At 47.6% G+C, this 18846-nt stretch overlaps 1 protein-coding gene across 2 annotated transcripts in view; it reads left to right on the top strand.

The window, feature by feature from the left end:
* Positions 1-18846, top strand: part of LOC143162479 (uncharacterized) — a 49557-nt gene that overhangs the window by 22125 nt on the left and 8586 nt on the right. The window contains exons 2-3 of one of the 2 annotated variants that reach the window (XM_076342957.1): positions 11353-11471; positions 13144-14883. In XM_076342957.1, the coding sequence (XP_076199072.1) occupies positions 13313-14883 (1571 nt within the window). In that variant the 5' untranslated portion in view covers positions 11353-11471; positions 13144-13312. The remainder of the gene's footprint in view (positions 1-11352; positions 11472-13143; positions 14884-18846) is intronic. The other variant, XM_076342958.1, reaches the window with a different exon arrangement.

Here is an 18846-nt window from a genome sequence, read left to right as displayed (position 1 = left end):
AATATCCGAGATCCACAGCACAGGGAGAAGGGATCTCATTTATTGTCCTCCTCTTCTCCCTCACTCACTTAGAAAGAGCTGCAGAACTGCTGCGTTTATTCTTACTTTTCTTCACAATCTTGCATGCGCAATGGCTGACGGGCACTGCAAGAAGATGCAGCTTACTTGTACAAAGTATCCAGTGCATTTGAGCAAACAAAACCATTTTCTTACAGCTGGCTCTAAACAAAGGGGCATATCCTGCCTCCTCCTCCATCACCTTTCACTATAGAGTAGGAACTGGTGGAGCACCAAAAAGAAAGAGTCCCTTGGCAATGTTGTTAAGTTAAAATATATAGATGTGGTTAGGAGCATCCCAAGAGCATATGCATTGGTATTAATCAGTCTTAGAATTTGTTTCTTAATGGCAACTTTAAAAACATTGCCAGTAAGGCATGCATGATGTGATGCGTGTGGGGGCAGGTGAGGCCAGGTTTGAGTGTGGTGAGAAATCCCATGGATCTGTATTGCCTCCAGTCTGATCTCTCCAAATCCCATTCCTGTGGGGTCACCTGGGAGTTAATGCCCAGCTGGGGTCAAAGACAGCCCAGAGAGATTCTCCTATCTTGAATGTATCTGATATCGTTTTAAGTTAAATATCTTGATAGAAGGGATCTACTCTGAGAAACCTTTGGTGACCAGCTGTTTAGGGCACACCACACTTGGAAAGTTGCCCTCTGGAATATGTGTTCTTCACAGTGTGATGGGATTTGTGCCTAAAGGCATTTACCCTGGTGTCTCCGAGTGGAGGAACCCAGAGCTCCTGCCCAGTCCAAACTGGCCACTTCTGCTCAGCCCTGAGCTGCTCTGGGCAGTTCACCAGCTGCCATGTCTCTGCAGTCACAGAGTCGTTAGCAGAAAAATAATAGCTGCATACGCAGTAGAACAACAGTTCCCCACAGGCAGAGATCCAATTTCAAGAAGCTATTATGTTCCTATAGCCTTCTCTGTCTCCCAGTGCAATAAACCAGTTCCTGCCCCTATCTGGCCCCACCTGTTCGTGGTGATACCTCCTTTCTTCCACCCGTAGCACTCACAGCCCCCACATCCCCTTGCTTCTAGCTGGGGGAAAGGCCAAATGCTGCAGCTGGTTCTGCACTCTCTGCCCTGGCCAGCAGCAGGTCAAGCAGAGCAATTAAGCTTGCTAATTGCAAGCTACAACCTTTCCTACAGGGAAGACACGAACTGGAGTCTTCTCCAGTCATTGGTGTGCCTAAAGCTTCTAATACAGACAGGCAGGCAAAAGGAGCTAGGGAAAAAAAATTAAAAATCATTTCCATAGCTAATTGAAATGGAGAGGAAGGGAAGAGGTGCAAATCCAACTTGAAAGAGCAGCCTTTGCCTCTGATAGTCAGCTGGGAAAAATAACGTACTGGAGCATTCAAGAATATGAAACGCAAGCAAATAAATGATGCTGACAGTCTGATCAAAGGGTTGCCATACAAGAGAGAGCCTCTGTCAGTGCTGGTCCGGCCTCCATGTGCTTAGGAACCTTGCCCAATAAATTTGATGAACAGCTACATGTAATGTAGGAGAAACTGACTGAATTTTGCTCTTGGGATCTGTTCCTGATGTAAAGTGCTTTCAGACCCCATAATCCATTATAACTACGTTTATCAAAAGATGGAGAAGAGAGGGGCAGGGTAATTTTGTCTCCAGTTCCTGAGTTCACATGGAGGCAAAGGATCTGCACACACAAGTAGACGGAAAAGCTGACACATCAATTGGATCTGATTTACACTGGGGCATTTACTGGCAAAACTGTCTGCGTAATGATAGTGCTATAGATACTGCTTCCCTGTGGATATACTTCTTCTGTAATAACAGATCCAAACCAATAACAACTTTCTGGAGTAAGAGTGCCCATCAGGTGATGGAGTGGTACGTGGCTGGAGTGGTACCGCTGTTTGGAGTAAAAAGTTCTCTAGTGAGTTTGTATGTGTGTAAGGCAACTCCTAGCCATAAAACACAGCAGAAAAGATGAGAGTCTTTGCTAGGACAAAAAGCATACTCTGAAATTTACTAATCGTACTAAAATCCTTCCCAAAACAAGGCATCTTGCAGTTTGTACACCCCTTGGTGGGCTCAGATAAATAGCATGTGCAGAGGAAGAGGGAGTTCCGCTGGGACTTTATCACTTCTTCATTAATATGTCACCAACTTGAATTAGGAATTTTTTTCCCGGAGAAAGCAAGACCAAAGAGAGAACTGGTATTTTAGGAAGATGGTTCCTGTGTCCCAAATCCCTAGAACACTTGTGCAAGGTGAGAGGGCCCAATTGTGACTGAAGCGCAGCCTGTCCTTGCCAGCGGTCATTACTCAGCTAGGATGAAGGGTAAAAGATTACGCTAAACTGCATATTGCAGAGTAGGAAGCTGTGAGAGAGCCCATGACACCACCTTTGGAGAGTGCACAGTGCTGAGCCTCAGGAAAATGGAGCAAAAAACTCTGTGCAACAGCAGCTTTTCCACACTTGAAACAGCTCTGGAGAGGCAGGGGGTTCCCAGTGGCTATCGTGGCAGCTGAATGAAATTGTCACTTGTGATAAGGCATCCTGAGAGCTGGGGAAAATCCTGGCTCTGTGCCCACTGGCACAGGTCCAAGTGATTTCACTGGAGCCAAGATTTTTATTCTGTACGTGAAATGAATTGCCAGGGTGAAGCTGCAAAAATAACGCCTGGTAATGAAATCTGCTTGCAGCAGTGCGCCTATGCGCCAGAGCCCTGCTGCGAGCAGGAGTGTTTGCACTGGCTCAGAAGAACACCATGTTGTTCTTGTAAGAGGGAGGATGAGTCAGGAAGTGTGAAGTGCCACTGAATTCGTCTAGGATGTCACACAACTGCCCACTTGTAGGCAAAATCACATTTTCCTGGGGGATTTTTTTGACCCACTTTTTTTTTTGTTTGTTTGCTAGCTTTCCCTGAATTCCCACCAACCCCAGGGACTATCCATCAATATCACCATAGCAACAAAAAGTCATTAATGGTATCCTGCTTATTGACAGTCAGAGTCTACACAGCGCTGAGCTGGGTGGTGAGCTATCACCATCAGCTTCAAGGAGAAAGGCGAGTGCTCAGGGTCTCTCTGGGATCACTCCTCTCGTTCTCCCTCCCCTACACCTCCCCAGAGAGGTCCTGCATTGCCAGTAAGGGACACATTTCTTCCCTTAGCAAGTTATGTGCAGTGTGTGCTGTAGGAAACTGCTGCCAGGAAAAGAGGGGGCTGGATTTGCTGCACAAGTAAGGATAAATGTGCCTCTCTGGGTTTGTTTGCATGGGGCTGTGGCACTGAGAGACACTTTACATTGCAAATAAGCAACTTACCCTGCAAACCTACAGGGAGCTCAGAGCAAAGCAGGAGGCTCGGGGGCCAGGAAAGGGGAACAGCAGGTTAAACTGCGAGGAGAGATAAAAGACGTCATATAATTCTGCTAAACGGTGAAGGAAGGGAAATTCTCAGCCAGTGTAAATTAGCATTGACAAGCTATACTGATTTACACCCAGCTTATGGTCTGGCCCACAGTCTAATCAGCTGAAAAACATCAGCATCTGAAAGGGAGGGGGTTGTTTAGAGAGGCCCGTGGGAGGAGTTGGGGATTGAGGAGTTGAAAATGTGCAAAAAAAGAAGAAAATAAATTCTCCTAGGTAGGTAGGGAAAAGCTTGTGATGTTCCCCAGGGCTGACGCAGAGGCAGAGCCTGACCAGCTGCACCTGTCGGGACTGTGACTGCCTGGTAGCAGGCAACATGCAGCGCTGGACCTTCTGAGGACAAATCCCTCAACTGAGACAGCTGACACGTACAGTCCTCCCAGATTTTCTGTAGGAGCATTGCTAAATACCTCCACACTCAGAGGAATGAGAAGTGTGACTGCCCGTGGCCATCCACGCCCTGGCCAGGACTGCTGACACTACTGCCATCCAGATTTCCTCACGGTGAACCTGCCTCCGCCAGCAATATGCCAAAGTGCCTGACAGCTTTGGGATGTGACCAAATGAGGCGGAGGATGAGATCATCCATCTCCCTCACCCTCCTGAACACCTCCTTCCTCCCCCAGGCCTCTCTCTGAGCTCACCGATGAGGCGTGTGTTGCTGGCCTGGAAGGACTCTGCTCCTTCACCTTCCATCGGCTTTGGGGGGTGCTGGACTAGGTCTCAGTGCAAAGTTAATGAACTGAAATCAATAGAGTGAGGTTGAGGGATTTTTTTCCCCACTAGTGAGATGAGAGTCAGGGTTCATACTGCCTTGTTGGAAAGACCCATGCAGTAGACCACTAGTGCACTCAAAATTTGAGATTTATGGCTGTGCTGCAAAATACAACTTCCTGGTAAAAGGAAGGGAGCAGAAACTTTTGATGTACACCTTATTCTTAGAATTAATGTGTGATTTCTTTCCTCTGCCCTATGCATTTTAAGGATTGGGCTGGGACTCTTGGGGTAATGTTAGAACAAGGAATTAGGAATCCCGTCAGCAACCCTGATGGATCCAACTGTATAGATCTGGTTTTCTGTTGTCTTCCTGGCACAGGTGGAGGTAACGTAACAGGACATGGGAAAAGCTGTGTTTCTGTGTTCCCTGTTGGTCATTTATTGCTAGTCCAGCCAGGAGTATTTCCACCTTGAAAAAATCCAGCGCCATGACTCAGGCCCTGCACATCATGAGATTAAATCATGTGTTAAATGATGATGTTAAAAAAGAGCCTGATTTTTTTTTCATTTAGTGTGACTTGGTTTTTACCTCTATCTTGCCAGAGAGTGAGTGAAAACTGTGAGTTGAAAAGCCAGTCTTCAGTGTACGCTGGAAGAAAACATTCAGCTGAGCGCTTAGGTGAAGGCTCTGTTGATCCTCATCCCATGCTGCAAGGGGAAGGGAGTGGCCAGCTTTTTCCTGCTACTGGCGTGATTTACTTCTTTCTCTCAGTTCTCATGTTCACCTAACCCAACATGCCCCCTGATTTTTTTGCACTGTCCCCTCTGCCTTCATAAAACATATACAGAGTATCAAGATGGTTTTAGATGATCTGAGATGTAGCTCCCCACCTCATCAGCTACCGGCTGCAGACATGCTCTATCTGTGTCTGCTCTTTCCAAAATTATCTGCCGCTGATGACTGCTGGAGACAGGCCTCTAGGCTGGCAGTACTGGGCTGGCTCACAAAGGCATGTCTAGCAATCAACTGAGCGTTGGCGGGGTTGTGCTGGGGGTGCACCTCTGTCAGCTGGAAGCCAGGGGAGAATGGTCTGGAGCTGGCACTGGGAAGTTATAACTGATGTTGGACCCTTTGCTGGGGCTGAGCTTCAAGTGACAGCCTTGACCTTTTCTGCCTGCCCCCCCAGGAATAATAAATTCACTTGTAGCCATATTGCGACCATTTTTTGCAGTTAGCACTGATGTTATATCTATGCAGAGTAGGAATTTGGAGGAGGAGTGGAGGTGCCAGGTTGTAAAGTAGGCTCACAATATGGCTTTGTACTTCCCAGATCTCATGGCGGGCTGGATAGGTTTTCCTGGCTCAGGTTTGCCTCTGAGAACTGCATGTGTCTGAGCCAGGGAGCTTGGAGCCAGGTATGGAGCAGAGTCGGAGGCTCATGTCTGTTCCTCACGAGGCTGATAGTGCTTGCTGTGTGTGTATGCCAGGACCAAGGTGGGTGGTGGGCAAGATCTGCTCTGCATGACCCAAAGCCATGGGAATGCTTGGTTTATGGTGTGTACATGGGACAGGGGAAACCACCTGGGTCCTGAACATCCGTTAACTCAAGCCTAAGCACTGGCTCGGCTTGGTTATAACCCCCATGGGCTTTTTCTCCAGCTGTAAGAGGGGAGCAGAGTGGCTCATGGTGTTACAGAGAAGTGCAGGATCTATCAATCAGATGCACCCTGCAGGTTCATAGTTGCTGTGGGTGATCTGTCCCAGGAGAGGACTTTATTGCAAATAGGACTTTCTTCCTCCTGAGAAGGAGTCATCCAAAGGAGCTTTGTGGCCAATCAGGGTGTTGACTCACTGGAAGCTTGGCAGATGATGGGTGATGCCATCTCCTGGGGCGCTTCATAGCCAATGCTGCCAAGCAACTCCAGCTGGGACACATGATGGGGGTGTCACACTGGTGTCTCCAGAAGCATTTGTTAGAGTAACTAACATACTCATCCTTCCTTTGTTGCAAGGTGAATGCTGATCCTCTCAAGCTCCATTCCCACTGCTGCATTGTCAGCAGGACTGTTGGAGCAATATTGTCCAAGAGATTGAGTGGTGTATTGGTGAAACAAAAGGGGTTACTCTTTCCCAAAGCAAGGAATCAAGAGGGAATGCAGGTTACGTTGACAGTATGCCTGAAATCAGTGTGCTGGAATGCCTGCCCTTAGAGGTAGGCTGGAAGCATCATGTCATCACAACCTTTCTGAAGGAGGAACACAAGGAGAAAACCATGCTGTGACACAAGAAGGAGAAGAGAGCAGACTTAGAGAGCAGCCAGAAAAATTCATCAAAGGTACTGCTGCCAAGTGCACAGATGTGTGGAGCAGTAGGGCTTATTAGGTGAAACTTTTCATGTCAATAAAGCAAAGTTCCTAAACAGCTTAAAAACCTCACAGAAAAGGAGCCAAGAATGCTTAAGACCTTCAAGTGATTCCATAAAATTTTGAGATTAGCTTTTCCACTGCCTTGAGACTATTTAGGAGCCAATCTGACCGAAATAGAGGTTCACATGAAGTTATGGTGATTCCTACACTCTCCCTGGTGGAACTGAGTGTACCATAGCAGGATGTTCCCATGATGATCAACAGATAATGTGGACAGATTCTTCTCTGGCACATCTGGCTGGCACGTGTCTACCTTTGGGCTGCTCTGCTCAGCCAGCCCTGACCATGGCCAAGACCAGTTCTTTTTCTAGAGGCAATGGTAATGGTGGTGATGCTTCAGAAGTGGTACCTGTTAAGCAGCAGCCACAGATGGGCTGTGTAAACTTGTGTTGAATGCAGTGGGATGGAGGAAGAGTTCAGGAAGCAGGAAAAAAAACCTGAAAAGAATGAGGAGAAGAGATGTGAACAGAGGAAAATGGTTAGACAATATCATGTGACAAGGCAAGCAGCTCATTGCACAGCAGAAATTTAATGCCATTGCCTGTGCTCTCAGCAACCCTCTAGAACCTGGGCTGCACTGGATCTTCGGAGGTTCAAGAGAGACTTTGTTCCCCATGCTAAGTTGTCTCTGAGACAACATGGTCCATGCTTATGATTAAGCTGAGAACACAAGGACTATAAATACAGTGAGCAGACTATAGAGGTTATGGTTCTCTCTATATTACCTAGTTTTGAAACCAAGATGGCAGTTGTTCCTCTTGTTAGTGAACCTGATTTGTGCCATGGAGCAGACAATGAAAGCAGTGACAGTTCTGTAAACTCAAGGAAAGTTACGCTCAGCTGTTTACCCTAGGAAGGAAAAGAAACCCAGGAAATTGTATTGGTTTAGATAACTACTGTGGCTGTACCTCTCCTGCTGCAATTAACAGACACTATATAAGCCCTGTTCCTGTTTCAGCTGCTAGAACAGACAAAAAAACCCCAAGAAATATAACTGCAGTCACCTAATCATCCTACTGCGTCAACTAGTTCCTGCAGCACAGCTCTGGTTAAGTGAACAGCTAAGAAAGCAAATACAGCCAAGGCACCTTTATTTTTTCTTGTTAACTTGAAAAAATAGATGTATCTGGCATTCTTTCCCTTGAGATTGCTGGTGTTCTGCTAAGCACCTGAAGTGATGTGCATGACACGGCAGTAGACAGATCATGCTGTGTCCATGAGGTTTGCTGTATCAGATAGCAAAAAACTCACAGCAGTATCATAGCTTGCTAAAATCCTTTGTACAGCTCTTTGAAATGTGCCTTTCGCATCTCTCTACTTGGTTAGATCTCTGAAATAAAAGGAAGACTGTACTCCATAATAAACCAACCTCTGTACTGTGGTGCAATTTGCAAAACCCAATGCAGAGAAATTAGAATAAGACCTGAAGGTTAGTTTAATCTGTTAATTCAAGATGGAGTAAGGTGGCTCTGGTTACTCCCCTCCCCTGGAAACAGTTTGGTGTGATGACCATGACTCAGAAGTTAATTTGCTTGTGACTGAGATGTTGTGAATGTGGAGAGTGGAGAGTGTACCAGACTCACTTATCTCTCTGATCAAGGCAGGAGAGGCCAGACAATAGCAAGCTGCTCTCCACCATCTCATGGAACAATCTTCCCTGTTTGACAAGTCTATCGAGCAAATCTTGCTACAGTGAACTCTGCAAAGCAGCACTGGCAAACCTACTCAGCCCTGCCAGATTTGGTAGCCTCTTTTCCTCAGGCCTTGTGAGGCTCTATGGTCCCCTGTCCTGATGTCCCTGGAGTCCCTGGACATGACTGGTCCTCTCCACAGTGCTTTTCACCAGCACTGAACAACTTATCCTGTGCCTGCCTGCTTCATCCTCCTGACGCTTTGTCTGGTGCTTTGCTGGGAAGGTCAGCCAGGCAGAACGGTTCTTATGTGTATGGGAAGGAATAATTTATCCTTCAAGCTTTAATCCTTAAGAAATAAGTTCTTTGGGGGGATTTTGCAGGAAGATGAAGGTTAGTGGCAAGTCTCCAAGCAAGCACTTATCAGAGTAGTGGAGAAGTTGATTAAACAGAATCACATGGTAGAAAATAAGCTGAGCACACGATGCCTTTAGTCTTATGCTTACTTAAGGCGTGAGGCTCATAACCACAAGGAGCTTTTCAGTCCCTGAGCCAGGGAACAGGCAAATGTTGCAGAGACAACATGATCAAAGAGAAATGATGTACCATTTCCACAGCGGCAGCCAACACTAAGCTCCTTTTTGCTATTTGGCCTGGAATAAGTCAGCATTGGCCTGGAGGATTGCTGGACTAGAATAAAGCCCTAGCTTTGGGGAAGTGTGAACAGGACTGCCTGGAAGTACCCAGGTAGGTAACTGAAGGAGTGCAGCATCAACCCATGGTGCTCACGTACGCCAGGGAGCAACAAAGAACTGGCAAGTCACTGCTTGGTTTAGAAGAGAACACAGGGTGCATTAGGACTGCTTTGTACCTTTAGGAGAGGGTGAGTTAGGACCCTGAGTTGGGTCACCATGTGAGAGATTGGCATTTACTTCTCTCCACTGCCTCACACTTCTGTGGCATTTGCTAGTTTCCATACCTGGGATCACCTGCTGTAGACTGCAGTTATAGCTCTGAGGTGGTGGGAGGACAAACTCTTCCATGTTGCTGTAGTTCCCAGTGTTTCTTCAATGGTGACCGTGTAAGACTGCAGCTAAATATTCTGTATGTACAGTGAGCCTACAAGGATGTGCTGTAAGATCATCTTTAGCATATCAACCATAAGCATATTAACTCAGATGTTTTTTTTCTGTCTCCATCTCATGCTCTCCTCCAGCAGAGTGCCTAGAACATGCTTGTGGCCATGTTACTTTAAAGCTGAATGTGTAGACACATGCTTTATATTATAGCAGTGTCACTGACCCGACAAACGCGGGCATCTGAGCTGAAACTGTGATGCTGTTGCTGTGTGCTGTGAGGGATGGAGCACAAGAACAGGGGAAGGAGGGAGAAGGGCTCAGTGTTTCCTGGTTACAGGCCAGGTCAGAATTATCTGGTGTTCTAGAGAGACCTCTGCTTTCTTCCTGCTCCAAGCATCCCTGGGCAGCGGGGGAAGCAGGCTGTGCCTCAGCACGGCTGGTCCCCCTTCACAGGTCATGACTCGGGCAGCAGTTGGCCTGGGTGATCAGTGAAATTAAGCTTAGCTACCTGACACGCTGTGCACAGCCCTCAAGGTAGTGACATGGGGGTATTGGGCAAGATTAGAAGAGTTCAGTAGGAAAGAGATGGTCCTTTCAAGGATGGAGTGACAGGGAAGAAAGGTGCTCCTGTCCAAGCTGGCTGTTATGAGATCCCCACAGCTGCCTTGCAGGCGTGAGGCAAAACGGAGCTCACTGATTTCTGAGGCTCCCTCTCACTCCAGCCGGGGCACCGAATCCCCTTGCACGCCCACCACATCCACGTGCACCTCTGCTTTGAGCTCTCCTGAAAGTATCAAAGGGACTTCCTGTGTCTGAAGTGTTTTCTTAGAGCTAAAAGTCGCTTTTTAGAGAAAGAAAACTCAGCTCTGATGGGTGACAAAGATTAAAATAAATTATTTGGAAACAAAATTCCCCTCTTCCTCCACTTAATCCAGTAATTCTTGGTGCCTGCCTACATGTCAGCAAACTCTGCACAGCCTCCTCTGGAAAGTCTCTGTCTCCTGCTGTCTCTCACAGCCAGCTCTGGCTGTTCTCTGTCTTCTCTGGGTCCTCCGCTCTGCAAACCTGCCTCTGGCTTCCCCTCTCTGTCCTTCACTCTCTGCCTGCCCGACTCTGCCTGCAGGAGGTTTCTCCCAGCTGCTCCTTCCCTGAAAGCAACTTTTGCCGCCCCACGCACATCTTCTGGAATATCCTGCCCTGGCAAAGCAGCAGCAGGTCCCTGCTGCCTGGAGGTGCTCATGAGCACTGGCACCTTCCACACCCGCTGGGGAAATCGGCCTTGCTCTCCTGCAGGGCAAAGGGGTACCCTCTCCTGCCGGTGGGTTTGAGGCATTCCCCCGTGTAACAGAGGGACACAACGCCCCCCCCCCGTGGTTTGTGCCACACACCTGAGCAGGCAGGGCCTGTGGCCGCCCACGCCTGGTGTCACTGCAGCTGTCCTGCAGCCCAAAGAGGGGTCAGCACTACAGGCCCCAGCAGTGAACTTCCACCTGAAGAGAGACCATGAGGACACAAGCCAGTTGTATTTTCAGTGCTGCCCCATCTGTTGGTGAAGGGAGCAGCCACAGACAGATCCCACCCCATCATTTCTGTGCCTCTGCTTCCTTGCTCTTCTCGTGACTGCTTCTCCCCTTGCCTGTGCACTTTCTTCTCCGGCTCCCTCACTCTGACACGCACACACGCAGAGCTTGCCAAGCAAGCATGTAGCCCAGGAACATGCCCCACATGGGCCTTGGTTTCTCTTCAGGCCTTACTGTGTATAACTCCTTGCCTTGGGCAAGGACCACTTTATTCTCAGCTCTCACTACAGCAAGGGTGGTTTTCTCTTTCTACTTGGTCTGAAAGCAGAGTGCAGAAAGTACACAGTGGCTTTTAGTCCTGTGGCTGTGACCTGATCACAGACCAACCTGACAGGCCATGGCATCTCTCATTAACAGCACTTTCTCACAGGAGCCCTTCAGCACTACCAGGAGCCCTGTTCCCTACTCAGTGACTGGCTCTCACTTCATCTCATTCTCTCTTTCTTGACAGATCATGTTATAACCTATGATCACAGAAAGTCCTGATCCTCACGTTTCTCTGCTGTCACCTGTGGGCTCCTCCAGAGCCGAGAAGAAGGGGGAACTCCAGCCCCACCATGAGAAGACTGGGTGAGAAGTGCCTGTGACACCTTGGGGAGCAGCCACACCTTAAGAGCTAGTTTTAATTTTTATTTTTAGCAATTATGAAGGACGGAAATAATGTTCTCCATTCAGCGGTGATCCACAGCAGCAGCTCTGCCTTCCCTCTCTGGGATTAGATTAGAGATAGTTTCATTAAGGCAGGGAAAGTATGCTAATTTGAACTACTCTAAGCAAGGGGTGAATCAAGCTACCAGCGAGTTACCAAGATTGGCTTCCAGACAATATACTGCCTCAGACTTCTCCTCAAATGGAAGATGTCTGTTGGTGCCTTACATGGTTAGATGCCTGAGGTGTCTTATCCTTCAGGGAGTAACAAGCCTTTTCATTCCCCTCCTGGTCAAGGTGGCTGTGCTGCCTGAATGGTTGGCAGTGTGTGGAGAACCTAGCTGCACTACAAAGCAAACAGTCTGGGCTGTAACTTGCATGTTCTGTCTTGCTTTACCAAGACCTCTTCCTGGGTGTTTAACCTGGTTGGTTCTTGCCTGGCTTGTTTTTAGAGACCAATGCCCCACCATCCCAGCTCTATGTTGCCCTTACGAATCTCAGGCTAACCCCATATCCCCTGCCCAATCTTGTTCTCCTTTACATATGGCACTCACTCGTTCCCTTTGCCTCTGGTTGCCAAGGGAGGGAGTGGACAGGGCTCTAGCAGACACTGATGTCTTGTGTGACTGCTGGCAAGTCCATGAGGTCTAAATCCTTAAGAGAAATTTGGAGTCTTTCTATTCAATGTAAGGAGGTTCCTTCCACTTCCAAGGATGACCTAGACACTTAGCCTACATCCTGCTGGCCCAAACTGAAGTTCTGGGATTTAATTCTCCGCATTGCTCTGAACATGTGATTTAGTCACTTAGGTTCCCTGGGCCTTACAATGCCGAACAAAGATCACAGGAACAGCCTTGGAGACCACACCTTCTCTTTCTGGGCCTCCACTGAGCTGTTATGGGGGGATGATCATTTGGGTCTGTTGCTAAGGGGTCAGGAGGGTGCATTTTTGAAAGTCTGTGGGTGCCTCTGTCTCTGCACTGGAAAGGCCTTGGAAATGCTTGGCTACCAGTCACTAAAGCGTGTGCATCTTCCCTGTGAAGGGTAAATCAGAGCACTAAGGGGCTGCAGTGTGACTCTCAGGGACAAAACCACCACCACTCAGCCTTCTTCTTCCTCCTTGCTACTTGAGCCTTCCAGGAAACCACACTGTCACGTCATCCTTTCCCACCCCCAGCCTCCTCCTTAACCACCACACTCTTGTCTGCACCCCATTTGAGGGAAAGAACCTCACTATCTCTTGTAAACCTCCCATCTCCTTAGCGCTGCTGTGTGAGTAAGCTGGGCCGGCAGCAAGCACTTCTGAGTATTCGTCACTAGAGTTGAGCTGTGTTACTGTGAGGGAATTGCTGAGGATAGGTAGGATAAACTTCTCCAAAATTCAGATGGGTGGTGTAAGGCCACTGTTGGCTTGGCTAGAGATGGAAAAGATTCCCTGCCCCAAGCCCCATGGCTCATCTCCTAGTTATGCTGCTCTGTTTCTACCCAAGCTGTTGGTGTTTGGCTTCTGCATTCCCTGGAAGCAGGCCTGCTATTGCATCCTGCGAGTCATCACCAGGCTGCTTCAGTAACTCATCTTTCCTTCCATTCACAGGTCTTCTACGCATGGCGACTCAACCCATGTGAGAGGTCTCTTATGTGAGTACCCAGCAGCACACTTTGCTGTCTGTGGTCTGTGGACATTGACTGGCATCTAAGCGACACCCCAGCTCCCTCCTCTCCCCCTAGACGCCACTGTCTTAGAGCCTCCATGTGCATTTGCTATGACATACATCAGTGTTGATGAGAGACAGGAACACTGCCGGGTGATCTTGAGCTGCCAAAATAATCAGCTCTATGCACAACATGGCTTAAAGGATTTTTCGGTTAGCAGTATGCATCCACTAAAGAACGTAGACACTCGTATTTTTTCTGGGGACTTCCACACTCCAGGCTCCTGCCACACAGGCAAGGCACCTTTGGCCAGTCCTGTGGAAAAACGGATGTATCGGAGCGTGGAGAACCTTCACTGGGCAACACCTGCTGACTCTGGGCTGTATTCTCACTGCCGGAGCCTGGATAACGAGATCATCTTTCGCTATAGAGGCACCAGTCAGTGGACAGAAGGCTGTGTGGATGTGGCCCCAGTACAGAGCACATCGGACTCTCTGAGAAACCTTTCTCTCCATGCTAAACAGACATCTCGATCAGCACAGAATGTGCTCCTCCCTCCCTTTGCCAAAGTGCCTCAGTGGCTTTTCCCTTCTGCAGAGGAAAAAGCCCTACATGGGGATGCCAAAAAAGAGCTGAAGGAGAAGCTGAGGCTGCACAGCAGTAAAGTGGCAGAGCCCTGCAAGCCAGTGCGTCCACAGGCGGCCCTGCCTGACCTGATGGCCCGGGAGTTTTTTGAATGCCAGATGTGCCGGCAGTACAAGAATGGTTGTGCTGTCAACTGCTGCATGGTTTTGGTGGAACACACTGCTCTCAGGCACAGCCTCACAGGGAGGCAGAGGCTGTGTTTTGCACACAGGATCATCAGTCCAGAAGACATCAAGCAGGAGGCTCAGAGGAGGCTTCAGCTCCGAAGGCAGAATAGCTCCCCCAATTTGCCCCTTCAGCATGCCGGGGAAAGCCATGAGATGGCCAAATGCAGAACAGCAGAAATCCTGGAACAATATAATGGGGAAACAGATGTCAAAGCCACATTGGGACAGAGCAAGAAAGGCCGCTGCAAAGGGAGGCTCTACATACCCACCTTTGAAGAATTCAAGCGAATGAGAAGTAAGGAGGCAAATTCATCTGCCAGCAGCAGTGGGCCAACAGAGTGCTTGAATAAGGGTCTGCTGGCAAACCAGACCCTGGAGGAGGAGAAAAATAAGAACGTCTGTCCAGAAGCTCTGGGGACCAAAGCTGTGAATGAAGCTGCTGTCACAGCGGAGGATGACGACGATGTGTTCCATGAAAACCACACCTCTGCTGGCTTTTCCCAATATTCAGCCACATGGGATGGTTTCAGAATGAGCAGCCTTGAGGTGAAGGACAGAACCTTCCAGATCTCCAGCCCGGATAGAACCCTGGTCCCCATTTGCTCTAGCCCTATTCCACGATCACCTTTGCAGGCAGTAGCAATACACAGAGCTGGGCAGGAGATCTTCAGTGATGAGCAGCAGAAAGGAGAGACAAGACAATTAAATGATGTCCTCCACCTTGCAGGGCAGTCGCTGGCTTCTGAAGCCCAGTCCTCTTGCTGTTCATCGCTGCTGTTAGAAGCCACAGACTTATCCAGCTATGGAGCTAAGCTACAAAAAATGAAGGATGAATTCATAGGTTCAGCCCTGGAACTTATTAAGAAAAGGTAACATGCTCTGTGGGGTCACCTGAAAGCAGTTCCCTTGTTAACAATCTGGTCTCTCTTCTGATATGTACATTTAACTCCTGTAGCATAAATACGCTGTCGGCAGAGCCTTTCGTCTTAGGGTCTCTGATTGATAGCCACATGGACGTGTCTTTAAGCTGTTGAACTTAAACTCCACCTTTGCATGGGATTAAACATCAAAAAGCATTTTCATCTAGACTTTGCCTTTTTGTACACCTTAATCCTGTCCAGACAGCAGCCATTAATAGTCCTGACACCCAATTTCGCACCCATTTTATTTCTGTAATAAATTCTTGAAAGGTCTTTTTTTTTTTTTTAACACCTGTTAAAAATAGAGGACAGCAGAGGGATACAAAGTACTAAGATGATTCCTTTGAAAAAAAATGTAGAGTCTGTCCCACCACTGCAGAACATGAATTTAGGTAGTGTGACATGCAGCAACAAGTGCTTTCACTTGCTGCCTGTACGTACTGGACTGGTAAACAAATGAGAGCAAGATTGCTGCTACGAGCCTTTAACCACCCTCTGGAGACCAGTACAGGCAGCAAGTGAAAGTACTTGCAAATACTGTCCTTCTGCCTACTCAGACAGCATAAGCAGTGACAGAAAATACTTGTGTAAAGCCTTCCTCCCTCTTCTCCAACCAGGGTTTTCCCCTTCTCTGGGTAAGATGTTCACAAGGACTGCTTTCTCTATCCTGGTTTTGGACACTGCAGTCCTGTTACCTCCCTCCTGCCAAAGAAATGGGGATCTCTTTCTATGCAAGCAGGTGGCCCAACAGGAATCAGCAAAGTTCTGGAAGCTAGGAATTTGGGGCAGTTATCCCTGTCTTATCACTAAATAAGGCTGATGGGAAAATGAGGAGTAAGTGTTGGTGGAGTGGTTTGTTTCCATACACTTGGTGTTCAGGATTGGCTTCGCAAAGAATTACATTTGACTTGGTTCCTGGCTGCTTCTGACATCCGCAGATGCGGTGTGTGAAATGCCAGGGCATCAACCTCGTACACTGGCTTGGTATTTCTGGAATGTTAGAACTCTGAGACTGGACTCGGGTTTTAGAGGAGATGATAGTGACTTCTGCACAGGAATGAGAGTTGTCTGAAAGAACTTCTGTGGAGCTGAAGCTCCCCATGTAGACAGAGCCAGAGTGACAAGCAGAAATACTTCTGCAACTTTATAATCCAAAGGGAAGTAGGTGGTGTCAGAGCCCTAAATGCTTCCTTCAGCTGTCCAGCCCAGCCTTTGTGCCTTTGTTCTAGAGTATGAAAACCCAATGAAGAAACAGATGAGAAAGTTATGGTATGCAGCCATTTTCACTGAGTAGGCTATTTTTATCATTGATGTGAAATGAAATACACAGAATGGCACAAGCCGTGAGAATAGCATAAGAACAGCTGTCTCCGGGCAGATCAAAGGTTTGACTAGTATCTGGAGCCTGAGGTGCATGCATAGCAAAGTATACAGGAACTGGGTAGTGCATATGATCTTTCTTCCTACTACTCTCCCAGCCTCCAAACACTTTCTGCCCAGGGCCTTTATGGTTTCAGTGTGGTTTCTGTGCTTTTAATATCCGCAGTGGTTTTTGTTTCTGTGAATGTGTTCAGTCTCCCTAGTTGGATTTGTTAAAATATATGAGGTGATTTTATTAACACCAAAATGGTAATTGATCTAAAAATGAGAATGACAGTGGTTCCAGTATTAGAGAAGTTGTTTCATGTGAAGGACTCACCCTGGCCTGTTTATTTTCCATAGTAATAACAATTAATGGTGAAGGTTGTCATTTCTTCAGGATAGCAGGAGAAAGACAAATCTGTTGGCAGTGCCAAAGTACTGGTTAGTGGGAAACTCCCGTTTCCTTTATCTGGAAATTTCTCAATTTTCCATCATTTTCACCCGAGACTGTAAAGTGCCTGAATATTCATTTGTAACTCAAGCTGATTCTCACTGCAGAGGTGGGAGACTCTTTGTCTGGATGTTTTGGGTCCTAAATTATGATTGCTGACATCCAGCCCACATTTTTTCTAAGTCTCAAATGAAATGAGCTGAAAGCTGGGGATGTGGTCCCATTTCCACAGATACTGAGCTCAGCAAGCCTTTGATAGAGATGTTGTGATGGAGCATCACAGAATAAGATAGCTGAAATTGTCTTCTCTTTGTCGTGTTTCTGTGTAAGTGTTACAGTTTTACAAAGCAGTTTTGTCTGGTAGGTTAACTGCCTCCCTAGTAATTCATAGTTAATTACTTAAGACTCATTGAAATGGCTTAATATTTCATCAGTGAAGATTTGATTTTCAGCTTCATAATTATGGCGGCTTTAGGCACCTCATAGGTCACTGGATACCTTTAACTTAGGTTGTAGTCCTGGCACAGAAGGGGTGTTGAGATCTAGGTGGAAATCCTGTACGCATTTTAATATATAGTCTACTTTCTGAACTTGTTTAAGCAGCGAATTGTTCAGGATAAGGACGTGCAAGGACCTGGGGTTCCTGCCTATGAAATGGGGGACAAGGTGACAACAAAAACCTGCACAAGGAAGCAAAGGACATGACTAAGAAAGAAGGCTTCCTGAAAAGAATGATGGGGTGTATTTGGGATGACACTGGGATGGTGGGTACAATAACAGCTTCCTATAGCAGAGGACTCCAAGTCTGAAAGGCAGGTGCCAGCAGGGAAGGAGTGGACAAAAATGTTTCCATTAGTCAGAAGGAGTCAGGAACATGTGGAAAGGGCTGAGAACTGCTGCCCTGGACAATGATACAACCATGAAGAATCCCATAGAGACTGTGAAGGAAAGCAGGTGCATTTCCAGTTGTACACCACACATCCAGTGCCTCTGCTTCCATGAAATGATGGCCCAGAGGTTTAAAAGGACATTCAGAAAGAACCTGTCCTCCCTGTGCTGGCCCAAGCGCGTCATCTGTCTTGGAGAGAACAGGGAAAACTGACACCAACCCCAGGCAGGAAACTCCTATTCCAATAAGTGATTTGATCCCATAGAAGGAAACACGCCAGAGTTCCCCCTTCTGCAGCTCTGCATAAGAGCAGAGGGGACTGCTTGAGCAGGCATTGGTGTAGACCTGTTGGCAGCCTGGATCTCTGCCAGGGGGAGGGGACTGGAGGAAGGGGCAGTATCCCTTTTTCTTGGCAATGATGTCCCCTCTTCCTCCTAAGCCAGGGACAAAGGTTAAAGGAGCAGCCCTAAGTTTTGGTTCTACAAAACTGCTTGTATCCTCCCTGTTTTGTCTACATCCCTCTGATCAGACTGGTGGTGCGGTGCACAGCAACTGCTCTGTGGAGCAGCACTTACCCTCACACGGCATGGCCAGTACCGTCATGCAGGAGGGATCTAATCACAACTAGAAGTAGAGCAGTCAGACCAGGGATGAAGAAATGTCCTTTCACACAATGTGGGCGCTGCATCATTGCCTTTCTTACCTCTAGCTGACCAGCCATGGGGTGGGTTGAATTTCTCAGTCTCCAGTCACACTTCCTTAGCTCAGCTCTCTGGGTAGTATTGGCTCTTATTCCCACTGCAGGTCATGTCTGGAGATTTTTTTAAAAATATCCCTTGGGTTAATAATAAAAATAACCATTGGGTTATGGAAACCACAATAAGCAATGGCATCTGGTCCGCAGACCTTATCAGCAGAGACCTGCTGTCAGCTTCGCTTAGAGAAGCAGTAATGCTCTGGAGTACTTTCCATGTTTAAGTGAATGATCTTGAAGCACTGTAAAAATGGCAAATGAAAACTCAGCTTCTCTCTGAGAGTATGGTCTGTATGGTGGGAGGTGGTGTGATCAAGAGGAGAAGATAATATTCCAGTTCTGAGCTCTGCTACTGACCTTGGACACATCCCGTTGTCTCTCTGTGCCTCAGCATGGTCCCTTCTTTCTGCATGTTTCAACCAGAAGCTGTTTGAGCAGGAGCAGCTTTTGGAAATG

The sequence above is a fragment of the Aptenodytes patagonicus genome, chromosome 6 (genome assembly GCF_965638725.1).
Source record: "Aptenodytes patagonicus chromosome 6, bAptPat1.pri.cur, whole genome shotgun sequence".
Lineage (NCBI taxonomy): Eukaryota > Metazoa > Chordata > Aves > Sphenisciformes > Spheniscidae > Aptenodytes > Aptenodytes patagonicus.
Note: the sequence above shows the minus strand (reverse complement) of the source record. Positions and strands in the feature narration are given on the sequence as shown.